At 22.6% G+C, this 25,026-nt stretch overlaps 1 protein-coding gene and 1 non-coding gene across 2 annotated transcripts in view; both read right to left on the reverse strand.

Moving 5' to 3' along the window:
• Nucleotides 1-73, reverse strand: Trnam-cau (transfer RNA methionine (anticodon CAU)). Its single transcript has one exon. It is a non-coding gene; the product is annotated as a tRNA-Met (tRNA).
• An 18,116-nt stretch (nucleotides 74-18,189) lies between these two features.
• LOC129613936 (beta-1-syntrophin) overlaps nucleotides 18,190-25,026 on the reverse strand; it is a 169,786-nt gene continuing 162,949 nt past the window's right edge. Inside the window, exon 9 of the mRNA XM_055528281.1 lies at nucleotides 18,190-19,692. Within this exon, the coding sequence (XP_055384256.1) occupies nucleotides 19,609-19,692 (84 nt within the window). The 3' untranslated portion in view covers nucleotides 18,190-19,608. The remainder of the gene's footprint in view (nucleotides 19,693-25,026) is intronic.

The following is a 25,026-nucleotide window of genomic DNA, read 5'->3' on the forward strand; positions in this document are numbered from 1 at the left end:
TGCCCCGAGTGAGGATCGAACTCACGACCTTAAGATTATGAGACTTACGCGCTACCTACTGCGCTATCGAGGCCGATAATAATTTTCAACAAAAAAAAATCTACACGCCAATAGCTAGTAGCAATTATTTTTTATTTTTTTTAGTTGTTATCACTCATTCTTATGTTGTTTTGTTCTATTTCTAATCTAATAATAATAATAATACATCACAAAGGTATGTATATTATAAGAATAATACAGTTCAAAGAGTTCACATTATGACGATACATTACATATTATGCATGCACAGATATTTTGTTGGCAGTCTGTTTAGTAAAAGTACTTATTATGTGTTATATGAAATTTGCGATATAATTGACAAGAAAAATACATTAAAAGTGTATAACACAATGTACAAGAATAATTTAGACAAAATTTTAAACTTATTTTTGGTATGTTCACCTTTACACTTTATAATTCTCATGCCTATTACGCATAAGTACATTATGTACTATTTTATACAATAATGTAAATAAATTACTTAAAAATTTTGTTGACACTATTGACATTATTGGCATTTCGACAAGTATTTGTAGCAATTGTAAATTCTCTCTTAAAATTTTATTGTTATGCACTTGATCATTTTATTATTTAAATATTGTGTGAGAGAGAAATTTTGAAAATTATAACACTGTCAAAATTTATTAACTTGCATCTATAGTAATAATTGTTAACCGTTTAGTTTTGAGTAAATTTAAATAACACTTTTGAAAGTTGCGTTTCATACTGAAATATTTTTATTATATTTTTTTAAAATTTAAAAAAATATAATATTGTTGACATTATTATTCTCTTTATTCTATATTTATTATACGGTAGATTATAGCTTTTCTTTTGTATACAAATTCTAGAAAATTTGAAAAATAATATGATGTATTGTATTTGCTATTATTAGATGAATCACAGTTTCCGAATCATATGAGACGCACATTCTGATATTTTTGACGTACAAAAAGCTTTCGTAAAATATGCTTTCTCTTCTTTTGTACTTTCTTATCCATTGTCTTTTGTCTGAATGAAAAGTTCTTGTAATAATTGGCATAAACGTAAACAAAATTTATAATTGGCATGTCTTAAAGTAGATTCCCTCTCCACAGATTCATGAAAGTATATTATGTGTAGCGGAGACAATTGTACCATGCCGCATGTTTTACAGTGATTTTTTTTTCCTGATTTCTTTCACTTTATATGCGATCTTCTACAAGTTTTCCCTGTTCTTGTTATTTTTATTTTAAAAGCGTTCTTTTTAGTTTGTAGACGTGTCTTATAAAATTTTTTTGAAAGCGTCTTTTTTTTTGACTTTTCTAAAATTTTCATGATCGCGTTTTTAAAAAACAAAAAAAAAACAAACCAATATGCTTGAGTGCTCTCTAGCGGTGAGGTTCTGATCTTTCTTTTGTATATTTTCATTTGAATATCCATACTTGTCACATTCAAAGCAAATATTAATAACTAAATTGCCAGTTGAACAGCGGTGCAGTGCACAAGACATAAACAAAAGAAATTTGACAATCAGAAATTGTTGTATCCTAAGTTACATGATTACGTTTTAGTTGAGTTTAAAAATCCTAAATTAAACGTGTAGATACTACGCCTGGAAAATAATTTAAAATCAAGATAAGCCGGAAACTTACAAATAAGTTACTTTAAAAAAGCCTGCAGTGGAAAATTTATTATGCCAATTGTGTCTGATTTCACTGAAACCGAATAAAGTAATATTATAAATATTTGCTGCCGGAACTGAGTCGCAGCAAAGGGACTAGCCGACAGTAAGCATCTTTGTCATTTCCAGTGGATCTCAATTTACTTAATATTCTGTAATTTTAAGTTTTTTATAGGACTATGTGAATGAATTTTTGTGGTAATTATCATAAAAAGTTTAAGGAATAAAGCTAGTGAATTTTATATAATTTGCATTCTGAGGCTTTCAAACAAGATCGGCTCAACTAATTTACATACAAAAATATATATTCTTTTATACTGCAAGTGGAAGGAGAAAAATTCTGTAATCTTTATTCATTATTCCAAAAGACTTCGGAAAAAACAAATACATATGTGGAGAAAAGAAGAAAATTTCAAGTGAGTCAAAAAAAAAACTTCATTCTCTATTTGTGTCAATTTTTATTTTAATCAAAGCCACAGGTGGTTCTTCTTTAACTTATACTTTTTTTTTTGATTTGTAGAGTTGTATACATTAAAGCGCAAGGATATTGTGTCGGGATAATTTATAATATCTTTTACATGTAAATGTGTTCAACTATTGGAAAAATAAACTTAAAGTGTTCTATAAGCATATTCTTACGTTACTCAAGATATTTTATATTACAATTCAATTATAAATAAAATCATTGCTTTATAAAACAATTAAATTTATTGTGCTGCCATTATAGGTGCCAGATTCAATATTACATTTTGCATGCATATTCTATAATTTTAAATAATTAAAAACAAAATCCCATCAACTATTATTCAACTAAGACTCATTTCTTACCATTTAAGAGTTGTTTTTTTTTATTATACTCTTAAGTGCACTTCTTTTAAAAAGTAATTGAAAATTTTTCAATTTTATTTTTCTACATAATTATTAATTCCTTCTCACCTGATGTAATATGAATGAAAAAAAAAATAATAAATTTTCCTTAAGGTTACATCTAATTATAATTTCAGGGATATTATATTTTAATTAGAATTGGTTTTTACTCTTTATCGTTTGTTTTCCTTTTATATTGAAATTTATTGATTTCCATTTTATTATTCAACCAAAGTGGTATATTTTTATAATGTATATATCAACACAATACACCTCTACAATATTGTAGATACTTGTATTATATTAGAATATTAAATATGCATCAATATAAGCATTCATATAATTTATTATTTCCGTTCTAAAAAACAATATTTTATATATAAGCAATGATTACTGATTCATAATTAATTTTATACAAAACACATAATATCGTATATTTGTAAGAGCAAATGATGCATAAGTCGAAAAATGTTATTTCTAAGTTAAATACATCGTAAGAATGACAATTTTTCAATTTTTTACCCACAAAGTGTTCTTATGCTTTCTTATATTTAAATAGCAGAGCAAGAAATTTGGGATGTTTTGATTAAGCATAAAATTTGGCTTCCGCGCGATACTATTGAACTAGTCAAAATTAATCCCGGTGAAGTTTACGGTGAAGAGTTGTATGTTAATTTGTAATAGAATCACAATTTTTGTTATTTTTAAAATAAGCTTGCTACATTAATTGTTTACTATATATGTACATATTTAGAAAATTGTACAGGATTTTACGATAATAAAATGAGTTTCAATTAATGACCAATTATCACAATTTTAGACGCATATTTTGTGTTCAAAAAAACCGTATGCAACTTTTGAAAATTTCAATTTAATTGTTACTTTCATGTATAACACTTTTCCAATTAATTTGCTACTTTTATGTATAACACTTTTCATCCACAAAATTGTAGGAAAAGACTATTAGGCCTTCTTAATACTTGACAATTCAAATTTAAGTTTTCATAAATAAAATTTTTTGAAAACCTTATCGTGTAAAAATAAAAATTTTGAGTTATATGCCATTGTTTTTTAAATGCACGTCTATATAATGCGTTTATTCTCACACGTTTGTACGAATATTAATTTATATCACGAATTATATACTCAAATTACTATGTAATATGTATATGAATATGAAAAATTTTATTGCATAATTTTATACGTAGTATTGTAGGCGTCGACATGATGTTGGCATATAACAAATAGGATAATCGTTAAGTTGAAAATTTATGGCATTTCCGGTTTTTCTTTTTTACTATACATGTATAATAATATTATAATATAATGTACAATACTGAATTTTAATTTGAATATATTATAGCGTATTTTGTGTACATATACTTACATATTTTATTTTTTACAAAATAATAATATTTAGCGTGCAATGGACTAGTAAATACCAATATATATCAAATGTATGTATGTACATAGGTTTATGTAATTTTATGGTTAATTCTCTAAAAATACTTTTATAAAAAAAAAATGATAGAGAATAAATTTCAATTCATTAAAAATCAACATTAAAATGATAATAAAAAAAAAAACTAAAAAACATTAATTTTGAAAGTTTTTCGTTTTTGTTTGATTAGGAGAGACTAAGTTGACTAAGTTTTTGTTTTTGCATACAATTTACTAGTATAAAATTATTTTTATGCAAATTTGTTTTAGAATAAAATTAATGATTTCCCAAAAGACTTTATATATATATATATATATAATGTATATGTACGGTGTAGATGTATTAGAAATAATTTTGAGTTTTTATTTTAAAATAATTTATACAAATTTGTGCAATTATTTATTCGTATACATAGTTTGGTACTATAGAAAGTAAAAACTTTATGATCTCTAACAAGAAAACCACCATTTTTTTTAAGTGGAAAACTGGATGGTATAACTAACTATAAAGTTATACAGATCCATTTTTTGGTCACATAATTGTTGCAATGAGAAATGCATAAATTCTAAGTGTTTTGCAATCAGAAGTTCCTGGCACTAGATATATGTGTATAGTTAGTTATTTAAATTCAAAAACGACAATTGTTATGTGCGGAACTTTTTTTCTATTTGATATTGCGTATAATTTACAGAAAGAGTTACAAGTTATTTTTTATGAGAAGCTCATAATGATATTTAATGTTATTAATCCCTTAGTTAATATTAAAAATTTAGTTGACGATTGTGATTATCTGATTTGATCTCTTCAACGCTATTTTCTTTTGAGGATAAATTTTAAATATTTTGTTTGAATCGACCATCTGGCATTAATTTTAACTTTGGAAATCGATATTGATAGCTCAATAGTTTGCTCTATTCTAGTAGAATACTAATTGACTTAAAATTTAACTCTCAAAATGAGGCATACTTCCGTTCATTATTAGGCAATACTCGTATTTTGCTCAATATGATTTTAAAATACGATCCTTGCAACTGTTTATAGTAAATTTTTTGTCCAACCAAATTCCAATTGAATTTATTATAAAAAGTTTATAAATTTATTGAAAATAAAAAAATTTTGTAATCTCTGTTTTCCCTTTTTTTTTTAAATTTTACAAAACTAATAAATTATCATTCAAATTTCTGATGAAATATAACTTAGAACAAGTAAAAACGTTTCAGTCGGTATAAACCGATTGAATTATACCCTGCACCTTTCGTTATTGTGTAGCAATTACTCGAACCTGTGAGATCATTCTATAGAAACTTCACGGACATGTCTGACCTATAATTGGACATCCGACTGCCAAGTTTCATCAATCTGACCTTATAATTTTTCAAAATATTTAAAATTAGCTTTTGGAGTTGTATGGTAAGTACCTAAACCTGTCAAGCAATTCCATCAAAACTTCACAAATATACCTGATCTATAATCGGACACACAACTGCCAAGTTTCATGAATCTGACTTTATTATTTTTCCAAATATTAAGAATAAGCTTTTAGACTTGTCTGGGATCTACTCGAACCTGTTAAGCAATTCCACCACAACTTCAGAAATATGTCTGACCCATAATTGGACACATGACTGCCAAGTTTCATGAATCTGACTTTATTATTTTTCCAAATATTTAAAATTAGCTTATGGAGTTGTATGGCAGGTACCCGAATCTGTCAAGCAATTTCTCCAAAACTTCGGAAATATACTTGACCTATAATTGGACACATGACTGCCAAGTTCCATGAATCTGACTTTATTATTTTGCCGAATATAAAAAATTTGCTGTTGGAGTTGTATGGCAGCCACCCGAACCGGTGCAGCTATCCCATTATAATTTTTAGAGCATGTGTAGAATATAATTGGACACATGTATACAAAATTTTATATTTATAGCTTTATTAGTTTTTGAAATATCTAAAATAAACTCTTGGAGTTGTATGGCAGCTACCCGAACCCGTTGTCCGACTTAGTCCAATAACAATAGGGTTCGTCCTTGGCACAAAAGAAAAAACTTGTGAAAGTTTGGTGTCGATTGCATTATTCGTTTTTGAGTTATCGTGCGATCGGACGGACGGACGGACGGACGGACGGACATGTCTAAATCGACGCAGAATTTTACGCTGAGCAAGAATATATATATATGTCCATACCGCAGATGACTCCTTCAAGTAGTTACAAACTCCATACCAAAGTTAATATACCCTTCACGAAGTGCAGGGTATAAAAAGCATTCCATTTGGAGTATGTAATATATAGTAACAATAGAATATTTCTCATATAAATTTTATATAACTTTTTTTAAGTGAACAATAATATTAATATAAAAATAAAGTTGGGCCAAATCAATGTTTTGTATTGAAGCACTTTTCCCTTCAATAAGAAAATCTAGCTACGTATACTACATTGTTAAAATTGCTTTTATTCATATAAGAATATATTTCAACAATTGCATACATTCAGGATGAGAAATTTAGACGGACGGAGAGAGGGAAATTAAAAAGCACTTAGTTTTCAACATTTTTTTGAAAAAGTGCTAAAAAAATGAATGAAATCCTCTAAAACCACACGATAAAAATAAATGCAATAGTTTTTTTTTTGCTCTTTTCCGATACAATGAAGTTTTTAAAATAGTGTCTATAGAGTATATGGTGATATATTGATCGACTGCTATACTTTTAATCAAATTTTAATTAAATATATTCTGCATAGATAGTTAAAAAATGTTTATTGAAAATTTCATTCTATATAGAGAGATGAAAAAAACAAAAACCACGCTTCTTTGAATAAAATTTCAATATAAAAAAAAATTTTATAAACTTTTCAAAAAATCAAACCCTTACCTTAGCTAAAATAAAATTATAAACTAGATTTTAATAAATTTTTTAAATATTGATCATGTGGTGGCACTCTTGTTTAAATATTTTTGCATATAAGTATATAATATAGCTAATGTAATGTTTTGTAGGCGTAGATTGTATTAGAGTGCATTATACATAATATTTATTACTAAAATAAAAGCAAATCGAGGTTAAATTTAAATTTTTTCATGATGCAAAACTATTTTGTTCTCAAAAAACTTTAATCAATATGAAAATAAGTTTTTTTAAAAAAGAAAATATTAGAAAAAATTTATAATAAGAGCAGTTTTTATAAATATTTTTGTGGTTCACATGTGCTTTTAGCATTATTTTTATTTAAAATTTGCCATGTTCTCATTTGATAACAATGAACTGTGAAGTATTATTGCCTATTGTCAACCAGTTCTTATAAAAAATTGATGTAACTAGTTCCACGAATTGTAAGTGTAGAGAGGGAACTTATACTGGAACGTTCAATTTATAGGATTAATATGATCATTTTCAAAGCATTTTTATACAAGTATAAAAAATTTGTTTTTTTCATACTATAATTTTGATTACTTTTTTAATTAATTTTATTTAAAATAATCATTAGTACAACATTTAAAAATGTTGCTAATTTTTTTTTATAATAATCGGGTCCAGTTTTAGAACATTTGATGGGAAACCTACTAAATTTATTACAATAAAAGATACAGGCATCAATTCTAGAAAATTAATATTTTATTCTAATATTTAATAAAGGATAAAATTGCTTCAGTAGTTCAAGTAACAAAATATCATAGTTTACACACTGCTGTTATGACGTAATTACCGTTCATTATTTTCAACCGTAACTCGCCAAATAACCTATATTTTCTTAAGAATTTCAATCATTTTTAATCAATAACTTTTGCTCAATTCCTTATCAATGTAAATCGGATACAAATATTGAGATTATTATTAATTTTTTTCAGTATTGCTTTTAGTATAAAAGCCTCATTTGCCATAAATCATAAATATTCATACCCACACACTGCTGTAACAAAAAAGAACTCTTATCAAATGTATGAGAAAAAATGCTTTTCTTTCACTTCTATTGTTTTCAATACTCGCATTTTAGAAAATAGAATTTTTTACAATTTTGTATAAATTGCAACTTATTTTTTTTATGCGATTTTATACAAAATGCAAATTCATCTAAATGAATGAATATATTTTGCTTTTTGAGTTCTATAGTTTAATTTTATTTCTAAGATTATATGAAAATAAAATAATAATAAGGATTATAAGTTATGTAGCATGCAATTTACAAAAATATCTTTTACATTTTTTGCCGTTCTTTTATTTTTACAGTACAGTAGATACAATTTTTTTGGTTATAATTTGGTTGATATATTTAAATTGAAAATTATCTGGAATTTATAATTGAAAATAACGAATTTAAGATTAGTTATTCCTTCTATCTTATATATTTACTTCTTAAGTATACTTCGTCTCTACAGCAATTATTCCATATATGTATGTAAATTTAAAAATTTTACAAAATTATTAAAAAACTCTGTCTTAGATATTTGTAAAATCTTGTGAATCTAAATTTGTATGTGCTTTCTGATTGAGAGTTTTTAAACAAATAATTTAAGAGCACTTCTCTGTAGCTCAGTTGATTGAGTCAGTTATAATATCTTTAGTGTAAGAGGCGCAATACCTATTTATATGTTCCTCGGAAGAAATTTCCATTAGTGTTTCTTCTAAAAGCATTATGTTTTTTGGACTGTTGTTTTACCTTTTTAAAAATATTTAATCTCTCCAGCGATAAGTCAATATACATTTAAAAACCCTGTCTAAGAATATTTGTAAAATCTACTTTTGAACCTATTCTTCTATCTCAGTATCATGCGAAAGATTATTGAAATTTTTGAAAAAATACGTAGCTTTTAAAATGTTTACACCTTAAATTAGTAGCGCCATCTATTATTTTTTACATTAGATCTAATAATATTGCAAAACATAGAAATTTTGCTATAAAACGGATTAAATCTTAAAGTCTAATTGCCTTAATTACAAGCATTTTATCATAACATTGCATTTTGACTCAATTAACAACAATAAAATCTAGTCGCGGTACGCTGTTACCCCTTCTTATAGCAATCTACAATCTACAACAGTGCTATTAATAATTGAATTGCCAATTAATTTTGTACATACATTATTAAAGTATTTTTATTGGAAAATTATTCTAACCTGGCCTTACATAATTTCGAACTATATAGAATTCAAAAGTTTTCCTAGAAATTAAAAACAAGAGAATAAAATGAAAAAAAACACTAAAAATATAAAAAATCATTCAAAACGTTCTCTATAACAAACTTTTATAACAGTGTAATTTTAACATCCTTTTTCTTGTTTTCAATATTGTAATTTTGTTGCTTGATCCTGTTTTTATTCTTGTTATTGCTGTTATTGCTGTTTACAAATATGTAAATTGTTACAAGTCCTTGGATTGCAAATTATTTCTATTTTCTTTTCATGTTTTATTTTATATTTTATTTCTACTCTATTTTTTTACTTTTCATTTTGATTCTGTGGTTTAATAGTCTAGTTATTTGATTTCTATAGAATTTCAAATTACTAACTCTCTTAAAACTATATGTATTGCATGTATGTATATATATGGTGTATTGTACCCATTTCATTTAGTATTTAAAAACAAAACGTTCACTTAAACGTACACAAACTCGTATATGTACGCATAATAAAATCCTGGATGCATAATAATATTCTAGATATTGTTGATCAACTTTTTCTCCTTTATTTTATTTTATTTTATTTTTTAACACTCTAATCTTTATTAAATATAACTAAATCTATAGTAGAATATTTTGTTTGTCACAATATGTGCTGTTTTTCATTTTGTGAAAGTGTTATAACTTTAATTAGAAGTGAAATAAAATTTTATAATTTTTATAGGGACAACGATGAAGCAATTTTACCGTTAATATAGTCTTGAATGCGCTTATGTGCGTTTATGCAAATAATTTATTCTCAAAAAAATTAAACTTTAGTATACGACTACATTCTGATAAATATTTTTCATATTAAAGATTTAATCGTATTAAAAAACAATTATAATTAACGAATAATAATAGAAACGCGTAACCAAGCGTTAATAATGAAATGTCTGAAAAGCAAAAAATGATTTAATAATGTTGATTGTAGCTTATGAAACTAAACTTACGTTTGAATCAACTTTTATTTTCGATTTCCTTTACTATTTTAAGGAAAACAAGTTTTTGAGTTTTCAAAAGATAAGTAATCTTTCATATTATAATTTTCCAAATACTTTTAGTTAATTCCTCCTGAAAATATGCAACATTAATTCAATTTTTCTTAATTATAGCAGTGGAAGTAAAATACAATTATGCATATTTGTTTTATTGCATATTTACGTACAGAACTAAAATCAGCCTCATAAAATGCATAAGCTTTGGTAAATTTTAAAGTATCAGTTTTTGGATTCTGTGTCCGTAATTGGAAACTACATTTGCAAAAGCAATCAACTAAATGCACATAAATTGCATTTTTACCTATTAACAGTTATTCACTTATTCATATATTACAGTAATGTGGCAATTGTAACACACTTGCAAATGCCATTTCTAGTTAACTCTTATAACATTTTGGTTCATTATTAATTGTGATTTAACATTTATGTGATTTACAACTTTACTTATTATTAAAATATAAATTCTGCTCATGTATTCTTTAATAATATTTTCTTGTATTATTTTTTCATATATGCAAAACTCTTTAAAATTTGCATTCGAAGGTGTAAGCATGCAATATTTGAGAAAATAAGTCTATTATTAATTTGTAATCCTGCGATTATATTATTTTAAATTATGTAAAGTACAATTCATTCTGAATATTTTTATGGAAATTCATATATCAATTCAATATTGTGTTTACAAGCATCAAGTTTGTTAACAGAACAGAATTGTTGGGAATAACCAAATTGAATTCATCTAATTATCGTCTATGCTTTAATTCATTAACTTTTAACATGAATCTAATAATAAAAAAATCTAATTTTTCCCGACATTTCCATAATAATTTTTACATTAATTCCTTGAATTTCATTATGGTTCTATAATTAAATTGAAACGGAAATTATTAAAGCTTTAAAGAAAAAGAAAAAATAAAAATTTTAAAATTAAAATTTTCTGTCCACAGATAATAAAATAAAACTCTTTGAAATCAAAAATGAACTAAAATATTCGGAGCTACAAGAAAATGTCATAAAACATTATAAAAATGCTATTTTTATAGAGATATGTCGCTTATTCTAGTTAAAATGAAGTACTTATTATTCAAAGCAATTTAAAACTTTTTACAAAGCTTAAAATTAAAGACTTGCAAAAACAAAATTTATATTTGAAATTTTTACATCATCCTCAATATGTACTTACATATGTATATAAATATTATATTTAAATATTTAAAAGTTTTTTAATTAAAGTAATATAAGGGATATCAGCTTCAGAATCAGATTCTCCACTATATAGGAATAGTAGAAATTTTTGCAGGTTATTATGCATGTACATATGTGCGCACAATGGTATTTTTGTTGCTTCTTTGATATTTTAAAGTTTACGAACTACGAGTATTAATGAATTTATTGTTCTTAACATACTAAACTTATATAATTTAAATTTTCTAAGATTTCACCTTACTATTTGTAAATTATGACTTAATCAAATTCTTAATTTAAAGATTTAAACTTATATAATTTAAAGAAAAAAATAAGCACATATGTGTGCATATTATAAGCATCGTATATGTAGCAAAAACTGAAATTTCGCTTTGTAAATGTTAATAAATAGTTGTATAGTTTTTGTACTACTTATGGTACGACTTTTAAGGCCTTCCATACTATATTATAATTGGTTAACATATTTTTATTCAGTTTCAGTTTTAGAATTAATTATTGAAATGTTAAAACTATATACCAATTAATTTGTAATTTGCAATTTTTTAATTGAATTTTACATTATTTTTCATTATACTTGTAGTATTTTTTTTAGTATTGCATAAAATTTAATATTCCTACTGCTACTAGTCTGAATTTCAATTGCTTTAGAGATTTCGGTAATAACGTGCGGGCAACACGAAATATCAAGTTGACTTCAATGTTTCAGCATAGTCAAAACAAATTAAGAATAAGAACTTAAACTTTTCTAAATCTATAAAAATTCCTCTATAAATATAAAGTATATTTTCGGATTTGCACTTTTCAATTTTAGTGTTTTACAGCTTCACATGAACATCTTCTTCAAATATTTTATCTTCGTAAGGTGTATTATTTATGCCACATTTAACTTATTTTCCATTATTTGATTCTATGGCAATTATATATGTGGGAAATGTATTAAATAAGCTGCATGTTAATGTGTTTGTAAAGGCATATTGATTCTCATTTGTCAACCCAACTATATGACGAAACTGAAAGAAAGAGTTATAGATAAAGTGTTATAGTTCTGAAATATAAGCTAAGTCCGTAATGAAAGAAAAAAACCAAAATTTTTTTTTGTAAACAAAATTTTTGGTTGGTTTTATTTTATTCTTAAATATTTATACATAATAATTAAAACAGTTAATATATATTTATAAATAATTTATACATATAATTTATATATATATATATAAATATATATATATATAAGTATATATAGTTATCAATTTGATATAATACTTTTTTGTTATTGTTTCTTCTGGTTTCATTTTATTTTTTTTTTATTTTCAATTTATATTGTGTATTTTAATTTATAATAATCTTTAGGTAATATTAATATTCACAAGAACAAAAGAGAGAAAAAAAAATTCTGTTTTAGAAACAAAAAATCCAATTTAATCCTTAATTTCATAAATTACTTCCTTTTTTTTAATATTTTCTTTATTATTTTGTATTTTGATTCTTGTATATTGTTTTTATTGCCTCAAGAATAATTTTTAAATATGTAAATTTTTTTTTATATATACATAGATAATATTAATTTCTTTAAATGTTTTTTTTTATATAATTTTTATTAAATATTTAGCTAATTATATTTATTAATTTAATTTTATAAATATTTATATAGATTAGTGTTGCCATTTTAGCAAAAAACAAAACTGTAAATTTTCATAAAAATTTTTGCTCTTCAATTTTATTTTTATTCGTATATCAATTTTCCAATATTTATTTCGTCTATAATTAAAAATTACATTCGATTAATTTCGTTCCACAAAAAAAAAAAACGCATTTAAGTATATTAAAGCAAAATTGAAAAATAACGGATAACAAAACGGCAACACTAAAATATGCGTATAATATAATGTATAAGTATGAATGTATATGTATGTATATTATATTTTATAATAAAAATGGTGCGTTTCGTTTTCTATAATAATATCTTGTTTAATTATTTCTAAAGGTATATTGGCTATATTTTATTTAAAATTATTATTTTATTTATTTTTTTGGTCGTAAAAATTATAAAATGTTAACAGAATTGAAAATTTATTTAATATGTTTTTATTTAATTGATTTACTGAAGCTATTCGGTTGATAACACTTCGAGTATCATAAGGACAGGTAGGTAGATATGCAATTTTTTAAGTTTTCAATTACTGCTTGATTGTAAAATCGTTGCCCATACATTTAAGCATCTATTGAGTCAATTTAAATCGAATACGTTAACTAAAAATTGGGATTAGTTTGTAAAAAATTACAAACAGCTTGATTGCTTAATTGCATACGATCTTGATTTGAATTGTTTAATTTTGCATACGAATTGAATACGACAAATAAACAATCAAACAGTCATAAAACTAAAAATTGCGTGTCTGCCTGAACTCTAGGTTTATTTAAGTATTATTTAATTTGTTTGTCAGTTTTGAAAAATTTAAACATTTGAAATTTGTCAGTGCTGTGTTAGTTTTTATAAGCGTTAATTAATTAGTGAATATTAAATTAACACAAAAAAAGAACTGCAATTACGTTCTATTTCAAATTCTGTAAATACTTCAATTATCGCGTATTCATAAAATCGCGTATTAAAAAATTTCTTACATAAATTAATTAAAATATTACTGATTACGCTTAAAACAAAATTAAGACTTTTGTATTTGAAACTATCAATAAACTTTTGATTTTTAAGTAGGTACTAATCAAACTTGAATAAAAATTAAATTATTCTAACTTTACTTAACCGTTTAGTAATAAAATGAAATTCGAAAATTTAATTTTGGCACTGAAATTATAAATCAAATAAAGTTCGCTCTAAATTTACATAAATATTTTTCTATATAGAACCTCAATATTTTGAAATAATGAACAAATTGTTAAGTTTTTTTGCCTAGTTTTTAGTAGATACTCGTATATCTGACAAAATTAGCTCCAGTTTTTATATTTTATTTTTCATTATTACAATTAAGTTTTCAATATTTTTTAATATCATTATAATTTTAATTGCAAATAAATTAAGTAAAAATATAAAATTAATGAAAATAATAAATTAATTTGCAATATACCAAATGGTTTCTTAATGAAAATAATTAAATTTTATAAAATAATTATTTTGCTTTTAGCATTTTTTTAATTTTTTTTTTCTTAATGTATAAATATATTATATACATAAATTTATTTTTAAGTAAGAGTAACAATATTAAAAAAAAAAATATTTAAAAAGTTTAAAAAAAAATTTTTTTTTGTTACAGAAACAAAAATAATAATTTTTTGGCTAACAAAATTAACAAAATTTTAAAATTCAATAACAAATTTTATAGGCTTAACCTACCTGATTTCACAAAATAGATAATTAATATTTTTGGCTGCATTTTAAATTGTATTTTAATTTTTCTTTAATTTTTGGCAGTTTTATTAAATTTTTTAAATATTTTTTTTTTCTTGTCTTGCTAATTTATTTAAAAATGATATTTTCTTTTTTTTTTTAGAAAAGATATGTAAAATTTATGTGATCATGTCTTGATTACTTATGCTGATTTAAATTTTTAAATTGATATGATTGATTCAAAAGCAAGTTTTCAAACAAAATTATCATAAATATTACAAAGTAAAAGTTGTTACTTGAGTAATTTTTCAAGTTGATAGTGTTAAATGTGTTATACAATTCGATATTCTTTTACATTTTCTTTATTCTTTAATATTAATCTATTGTCACGAACAAAAGACATTAAGTCTTCCAATGCGACTGTGTCTATTTTTTAAATTAATTTTCAAAATTTTTTAATATTCCATTTAATTTTTCTTTAAATAATAATAATGGCAGCTCTTTTTTTTTAATAATATTCGAGAATTATGCATACAAGAATTATTTAGCAATAATATTAAAAATTTTCTTAAAAAAAAAACAAATTTACAATTAATAATTTTCATTTTAAATAAATTTTTTGTTTTTCAATTCTTTTTTCAATAAATTTCTTCTCTCTTTTACTTTTTTCTTATTTCTCCAATCAATTCAATCATTTCAAACTTAATAAATTTTTTTTTGATTTTATTTAATTTAAATAATGAAATTTATTTGTTTTTTTTTTTTTTTTAAATTCAACTAATTTTTTTTTTTTAATATTACATATTTCTATAGTATTTGAAAAATTATATTACACGATTACAATCATTAAATTATTATAAATTGCATAATTATTTTACATTACCCAATTGTTAAAGAGTAATATATTTAAATGTAAAATATATTCAAATATACATGTGTACATGAGCTTACATAAATATATAAATAATTTATATTTTTCTATTATTGAATATTTTAAGTTAATAATCAAATTTTTTTTAATTAAAATTAAATAATAAACATACCTAAATCAGTATATATACAGGCTTATCCATCTCTTTAAAAAAAAATAATTACGCTGAAAATTTAGGGAGTCACTGTTTGTGTATTTAAAATCTTCGTATAACACTAAAATTATTTATTAATTATTAGAAATAGTGTATTTAATAGTTTTCTATATTTAACAAAATAAGAAAATTTTTCAAAATTTGAAATTTTTAAAAGAATTTTTCTATTAAGAGAATTTAAATCTGATAATAGGTGAGGTGAAACGCTACTCCATTTTGTGTTCTATTTAAATAAATTGCTGATTGCAAGGTTCTAAAAATTTATACTTCATTTTATAACAAAATCAATTTTTTCTTAAATTAGAACTTAATATCCATTTAATATCTTAAATTTTGTCAACTAAAATGTTACCAGAAACTGGATTCAATTTTGTTATTTGGTACATATATGATTTTTCTAATTTTAGCCAAATTTATAATAGCATTTTGTCTCGAGAAGCCCGTATATAACACAAAATATGAATTTAAAATTTTTGATAATATGAAAATAATATGATAAAAAAAAATAAATTTATTTATAAATTCAATTTTAAATAATAATTTTCATATTAAATGTTTATATACATAATACATAATAAAATTTAATCCATTAATATTGTATATAATATTTATATATGTATATATGAATGTATATATTATGTAATAAAATATTTTCTCAAGATTCCCATTTTAATTTTTATAATTATTTTCTTTTTTTATATTTACTTAATTAAGTTTACTAAGATTTTTCTGTTTTCTTTTTTTTTGTTTATTTTTTTTTATTTTTCTTATTTATTTACTTTTTTTTATATAGTATTTATTATTAGTATTTATTATAGTATTTATTTTAGAAAAAAAAATTATATATTATATTATATAATGTATATATATGTATGTTAATTATATTATATAAATTTAAACTACAATTTTAATATTATAGAGATAAAAATACTATAGATTTTTTGTGTTTTTTTTTTCTGTTTTTTTAATTTTAAATTCATATTTATTTCAGAAATTTACTATATTATATTGTAAAGGTAATTTATTCTAATATTATTTTATGTATAAGATATATATATATATATATATGTATATATATATGTGTGTTTAAGTAAATATACAATATTACATAATAATTATTATTTGATTATTACATTTTTTCTTTTCTTTGTTTATTATTATCATCATAAATGGGTTCTATATTATATTTATATATATATATAGCTATTATATTATGATATTATTTTTTTAAGATAAATTTAAAATTTTAATAAAAATTAAAAAATTTTGTTTTATTTAGTTTTTTTTTTTTGTTTATTAAATTTTGTTAATTTTAAATGTTTTTTTTTGATTCTGAAATATTTTTAGATCGAATTTTTATAAATTTATTTTATTAAATTTTCGTAAGCTTTTCATTTTTTAAAATATAAAAAATTTTTTAATAAAATTATTAAAAATAAATTGAATAATAATAAATTTTAAAATTATAAACAATGTTAATTATATTTAAAAAAAGTATTTTTATAATTTTTGTGCGATTTAAAGTTTATAGATTGATCAAATTTTTAAAAATTATATTTGAACTGTTAAACAATTTTTGGGCACAAATTTAGAATATAAATTTGGAATTATTGTTGATTCTATACAAAATTAGAAGAATTAATAAAATTAAAATTTATTTTTTTTATATAATAAAAGATGTATGTATGTACATTTTTTCTATATATAACAAATAGAGAATTTAAAATAGAGGCATTTTTAATAATTAAATGTTACATAATTTGTTACACTTCCAATCAATTAAAAATTTGTTTTTTCGAGCCATAAATTTTATCTATTATATTTTTCTATTTCATTTATATTATATAACAAATTAAAAGATTTAATATATATTACATTATATATATATATATATATATACGGTCGAATAGTTTAAGAATTTAAAATAATAATTTTTATATAATATTTACAAAAAAAGTACATAAAAAGTTTTTTTTTTGCCATTAAATTTACATATTAAATTTTAATTCTTATTCATTTCTATTTTTAATAATAAAAATTTTATTAGTGTATTAGTTTTTTTTTCCAAATTAAAATTAAATATCAGCTCGATTTTATTAAATATCAGCTCTCAAAAAAAAATTTTTTTATTATTCAAAGAAATAAAATATAAATTAAATTTTTACTACAATATCTTTAAAAAATATTGAAAATGAATTTGAATTTTAAAGGTTTTTGTAAATTAAAGAAAATTTTTAATTAATTTTTTTTTTTGAATTCTTAATTTTCAGTTCGAGATAAATTTGAAATAGTTAAGAGTCATAAATTTTCTATAAAATTTTTTTTTCGTTTTTAATTCGAAAAATGGTTTTTAAGAGAATTTTATTTAATTTTTTTTTTTTTATCAAATCAAAAAATTCATGAATGCTAAAATTAAAAAAAAAATGAGATTTTTTCAATTTATTTTTAAAAATTTGTTGCCATTTTAAACTTATTTTTTTTAAATTTTAGCACATTTTAATTTTAAAAATTCAATGTTATTATTAAAAAATTAAAATTTAAATAATATTTTCAACAATATCAACTATTTTGCTTTAAAAATTTATAAAATAAATAAAACTGATTCTTGGAAAATATTCATACAATTTTATTGTCGAACAGAACCATACATAGTTTGTTTTTGAATTTTTATAATTTTTTTTTTTGATTCCAATATTCCAACCGGCATCAGGGAGCAAAAATTGTATGCATTTTTTTATAAAAATTATTAAATTTATATTAAAAATTTAAAATTTATCCACATAAAAAATGAAATGAAATCAAGATAACAAATGAAAACATTTTTATACGTATGTAAGGACTGATAATAATTCCAACTGGTCTTCCGGTTCGCCTTATTATTTTAAAATCTTCATTTGCATTTTTAATTATTTTTCCAAAAAATAGGATTTTATTTCGTTGGAAAAATTTTTTTTTCTAAGTCATCATCATCCCCTTCTAAGTCATCATCGCTCGAAATTCGTAAAATTTGAATTTTTGACACCTCATATTTCTGAAACTGCAAACTATTTCAAATTTCTATAACTTCAGAAAGTTGAGAATAATTGCCATACCATAAAAAATTATAATGATTTTTTTGAAATCATGCAATTAAATCTTGGTTTCGACCGTTATATTAATGTCTTTTTCAATTTTCTTGGTCTCTTTCTAAATATATGCAATAAATTTGAAATATTTTGAAATATGAATAAAAGTACATAATATGAGATGTAGTAGATTGTTTTTAAAAACAGTATTTACACTCGTTCAAAGAAAAAATGGTACTTTATATACGATTGGTTTGTTTCCACTTTATTTTTTTATTTTTCTAAAACATATTCGTTTGTTCCTGATAATAATTTTAATGTATTTGTGTAATTTTTTTATTACACGGACAGAAATTTAACTTTTTGTATGTTAAAATTATTTCTGTTTGCCTTTTTATTCCAAAATGTAAGTGTCTTACAGCATTTCTCTTCTCTTTTTATTCATTTCATGATCTAAATCTTTCAATATTATTATTCATACTTAATACATTTTTGATTTAATTTACAATATTTCAAAAATCTTTATAAGAAATGCATAATTAATTGTTTACAAATTAATTAAAATTAGTGTTAAATATTGTTTCGTTAAAAATTATCACAATTTATTAACTGAAATATTGGAAGCAAAAAGAGAAATTACAAAATTCAAAATTTACAAAAATTTACGAAAAAGAAGCCCATCATACTTAAAATTTAGATCAAATACAAATATATACGTAAAAAGAAAATAAAAAAAATATTTTATGCCATCGAATGTACTTTTGCTGAAAGACAATTATGTAATACGAATACAACCGGCTTTGGACAACATTCCATGTCAAGTTCCTGAAATAAAAAACAAAAATTTAAAATTAAAATTTAAATCATAAAAAAAATTTAAAAATTAATTGTAATTTTTTTTTAATTAAAAGTGTTTGTTCAGGATTTATACATTTTTTTTAAAACGCAATCAAATTGAAATTCCTAACTAGTATTGAGATTTTAGAATTGCATTAATAAGGCCCATATTTTACCGAACACGCTGCAGACTGGTTGCATTAATTCACATTAATTTCTCTCACTCTTGTAAGTATTACAAAATTCAAATATATTTTGAAGTTGAATACACAAAAAAATCTTTTCATATCAAATTTCAAATTTTGAAAAATATTAAGGGGCTAAAAAATATGCTCTGTAAATTTTAAGTTATTTTAATCCTTTTTAAAACAAAGTATTTAATTTTTGAATTTAAGCTTATTAAAATTTTTCTAATTTCTCCAATTTCAATTGAAAATTTTATAACAATATGCAATAAAATAAAATATTAAAAGATAATCTTTGACTCCAATACAAGAATTCCACAAAAAATTTCAAATAAATATGAAAAAAATATTGAGAACAAATAAAAAAACCCAATATTTTTTATCTTTAACTACATAACGTATGTATATCCTCCACTGTTCTACTCCTGTAACTCAACAAGAAAAAAAAAAACAAATTTGTGACAAATAATTTTGAAAAAGGACATCAGATTAATATTCCATAATACAAATATAAAGCTCATCGATTTGTCAATTGTCTCGTCATATTTATTAGAATCTTTATAGGTTTTTCAATCTATTTTTCTTCTTAATTTTTGTTTCATTTTCTTTGTGTTTCATTCTCTTTGTTTAAGGATTTTGTGATTAGTCCATTGTGGATACGTATATCTATATACAGGCATATTATATGTATACGTTATATAAACTACATAAGTATATGATGTGTTCACATTCGAATATTATTAGACTACTGTCACAAATATAGATAAAAAATATATTTCATATATAAATATATAAATTGTATACCAATAAGAAGTTTGGAACGGCATAATGCCAAAAAGAAAAAAATTATTATTATTTTTCTCTCTCTTCTTTTTATTTTTTGATTTTTGTTTTTCAGATATTTTGTCAATTTCAATATACAAACAAACCTTATATAATCCTTAAAATGCTATTATAAGCTCAATCGGTCTTATAATATCAATGACATAAAAATTAACCAACCAACTCCACCAAAAACAAAAAAAAAAAAAAAATGGAGAGAAAAAAAGTTTGGAAGAAAACCTCAAAAACCGAAACATTGCAATACCAATGGATTTTCTTTTGCTTACTATATAAATAGAGTATTTGGTATTATATTAAAACTGTTATATACATATGTTAGACATGAAATGTACAGAGTGTCATAAGAATAAAACAAAAATGGCGTAAGACTATTTTTATTTTAACAAACTATTTAATCCGTCCACCTATATTGTCTTGTAATTTTTGGTATCCGAACATCAATATTGCGTTGGAGACGAATATGGAGATATTTTAATTATACAGGAAAGGATCAATTAAATACAATATAAATGAGACTCTCTAGAATTCGTAAAATCGACTCCTGAAGAAAATTGATTTGTTCCCAATATGTTCCGATTATAATCTAGTTTAGAATTTTTTTTGATTTTATTTTTTGAATTGAGTAAATTTTTCATTTAATTCGTATTTCCCGGGATCTGTATTGTTCTATTGTATTGCATCAGGAGTTAAACCGCTAATGCCGGTAATATGAATACAAAAAGGTACTTTTTTAGAAAGTTTAAAAGATAAAGGGGTTGATGCAACAGGGTTCAGGTTTTGAAGAAAAAAAATTATCGTTTCTCTATGACTTAGGAGTTTGATGACGGTCAGATATTTGTATAGACCGGGGTCGCATTAATCTTACAATGTAAGTCATAACCTACTAAAGGGTAATGATAACAATAAACGCGAGATTATTTGCAGAATCTATGATAAATATATGTGTTGTAAATGAATATTTCCAAAATTCTCACAGAAGGACTTTACAATTTTTACATGGTATTGTTTCCTGTCATCATTTTCGAAAATTTTTGTTCATTTAATGACATAGACATCTTGTACATTTAAGAATAAAATATTTTATCCCTGTTATGCTTTAGTAAAAAAACCAAAATAAATTCATTTTATTTCGCAAAAATCATCAAAGCGTGTTGTTTTGAATGCTGTTAGTTATGTATTTTTTCGGGATTTTGGTTTTTTTTTTTTTCAATTTTTCGGAGTTTTTTTTTTTTGTTTTTGTCTTTTTTTCTGTGAAAAATGTCAAGACATCATTTATCACAATCATTCAATTGAGCAATCATTCTATATTCAGTTTCCATTTTATTCTGTGTTCATCTATCTGAAATATTAAATAGTAAATGATATTGAGTATATAAGAATTATTCGCTTACATATATATTGTATACAAAACAGGAGCAAAGATATATGTATATATACATATATATATTCATTGTATTAATAAAATATATATAGAGAAAATTTTGTTTTTGTATCTTCTTTGGCCGCATATTTTGAATGTACACACAATATGTATAAAAAATTTATGTAGGGAACAAAAAATATTGAGGGTAAAGTTTTCACATGGGTATATAAAAGATTTTATAGAAGAAAATTATTTTACAATTTATTCTATATAAAATATTTGAGTAAAATCTAAATGAAGAAAAAGTTGTTTAAGTCAGACAACTAAAAAAATATTCTTGATTTTTTTTATTTAATTTTAACTTTTAACAGTAAAGATTGGATTTTTTTTTTGTTTAAGATGTTTATAAATTTTAAAAATTAAGAATAATGAATAATATTATAAATTATTAATTGTTACTTTAAATTTAGGATAAATCTAGAACTTAATTGCTTTAAAACTACTAAAAATTTGTTATATGTTGTTCCTCAAATAATTAATTATTAGAATCAATTAAAAGTGCTCAGGCGGGAACACCAACCAGCTAGACAATATGTCTTATATGTTATGCGATTGGGAAATATAATTGTAAAATATATTTTTCCCTCTACATTTGCAATTCACGCAACTTTCTTCTTTTAAGAGATTTTTAATAATCTGAAAATATTTTCTATTAAAGAATAAATGAAAAGCCAAAGATTTCATTTCTGTTGCCCTTTCTTAATTATAATTGAGAATCTCAAAAATTATTGAAATTTTTCTCCCAATAATAATTTTTAGTCAGTAAAATCTCGTCCCGTTTAAAATTTAGTTCCTTGCAAAAATAATTTCTAAATTTATAAAGTATGTGCGCAATTCCCTAAGGCTTCCTAAAATTCTAAACTTTTTTTTTTTATATTTCTATTTTAAATTGTGAAACATGTAAATATAGATTCATTTTTGTTTTTGCGTTACAGTTTAAATGTCTAGGATTTCTTTTCCGATTTTCTTAAGAGAAAAATTAATAATAGAAGACAAATAGCACTATAACAGAAAGACATAAATAATCATCCCAAATACAGTAAGAAAGAGAAAAAAAAAATAACAAGAAAGAGAAAGCAGTAATACTTTTATTTTTTGGATACAAAATTTTGACAACCAACTTTATTTTACAAGCAAAGGACAAGAAACCTAAAATTTTTCATTTTCATATCGCAACATACATATATACAAACATTATATTACAATTTTATACAGCAATATTTTGTGTCATAGAGGTACGAATCTTAAGTTTCTATCATCAATTTTACTATTTTTCCTTTTATTTTAGCTTATTTCAGTGTAAAACTAAAATAAAAAATGAAAATATTCTTTTTGTTTTGGGTTTTGGTTTCTTGGGAAATACTCGTAAGTTACAAAAAATTTTATATAGGAAATATTCACATGTGTACATGTAAAAGTGATCTGTGTGTGCTTAGATTAAATTAAGGAGTGTACCAATAATTGTGTCGTTTTTATTTGTTCATCATCTATTTCCATTCACATGGTCACAGGGAAATTAAGACTTAACATTTTATTATGAATTAGAAATTTTTAGGAAATTTTCAGTGTTGCCATTTAAGCTTTAGAATAATTTGAGAAAATTTAGTTTTCATTTTCGTTGCAAAACCGCCTCATATTTAGTCTAGTTTATTAAATATCAAATAATTTATGATTATTTTTAGCCTGTCAAATCCTAACGAAAGTGTTATTTTTTAATGTTTTTTTCATCATAATATTTAGAATAATTAGAAAATTTTACAAAATGGTCGTTCACACTGCACGGTATTTAAACATTTAGTAAATTAATTAGTGTATACCGTATATCCTAATTTTTGTTGGCACACCTTGTACATATAAGAGAATAATGCATATATGTATAGATGAAAAAATAGAATATAGAAAGAAAAATGCCTCCGGAAATATCTTTATACTTTAATTTTGTTATTTGTTCAAGGATTCATACTTTTCTTTATTTGTTTGTTGTTTTTTTGGAGGAGAAACCAAAAATTTTTCAAAAGTGAAACATTTTGTGATTTATCTTTTCAAACTTGTAAAATTACTGTAGGTGTAATGTTGATGTAATTGTACAGAAAATTTATAGAAACCTGTTGAGATTTATCACAAAATAAAAAAAAAAATGAAAAAAGTAAAAATGTTACAATTTAAAATAAATTTTTATTCTAAAGAATCTTTTATTTTTTTGTTTTTTTGGAAAGACTTTATTGTTTTCTTGTAAGAATTCGACTGATTGTTTAATTTATAATGGCAACAATAAATTTCGTGATATGCAGCATTGTGAAATTTATAGCGCCTACACGCGTTGGGCTTTTAAATTAAAATTGAATAATAAAATCTAATTTTAAATTACTTCAAATAGAATTGCTACTTCACCAAATTAAAAGGTTCTTTTATAACATAACTGAATTTTTTTTTCTGTAATTATAAGATTGAAAATTAAATTTTCGTAATAATGATTTTTTCATTTCATAATATATATAAAACTATAAACGTGTGACACTTGTATTACAAACATACATTTATTTCATAATATTACATAATATTACATAATATTACATAATATTCCCTATATTATTGTGAAATGAAATTTGATAGTGAGCGAATACAAATGAAGTTTTTAAAGAACAATGCCCTCTTTCATTCAAGTGCAAATAATTTTAGTTACATTCCTTGAAGCAAGTAATTCAGAAATCATTAAGATAATACTTTATTTTTGAAATACATAACTCGTATTTTCTATAAATGCATGTAGGTATACAGAACTAATCCTACAGCTCGTTAAATTCAACCAAAAACATAATTCCCAAAATTAATTTGAAAGCAAAACAAAAATTTGTAGTAAGAGAACAAAAT

This window comes from Condylostylus longicornis, unplaced genomic scaffold (assembly GCF_029603195.1).
Source record: "Condylostylus longicornis isolate FDR11 unplaced genomic scaffold, ASM2960319v2 ptg000098l, whole genome shotgun sequence".
NCBI lineage: Eukaryota > Metazoa > Arthropoda > Insecta > Diptera > Dolichopodidae > Condylostylus > Condylostylus longicornis.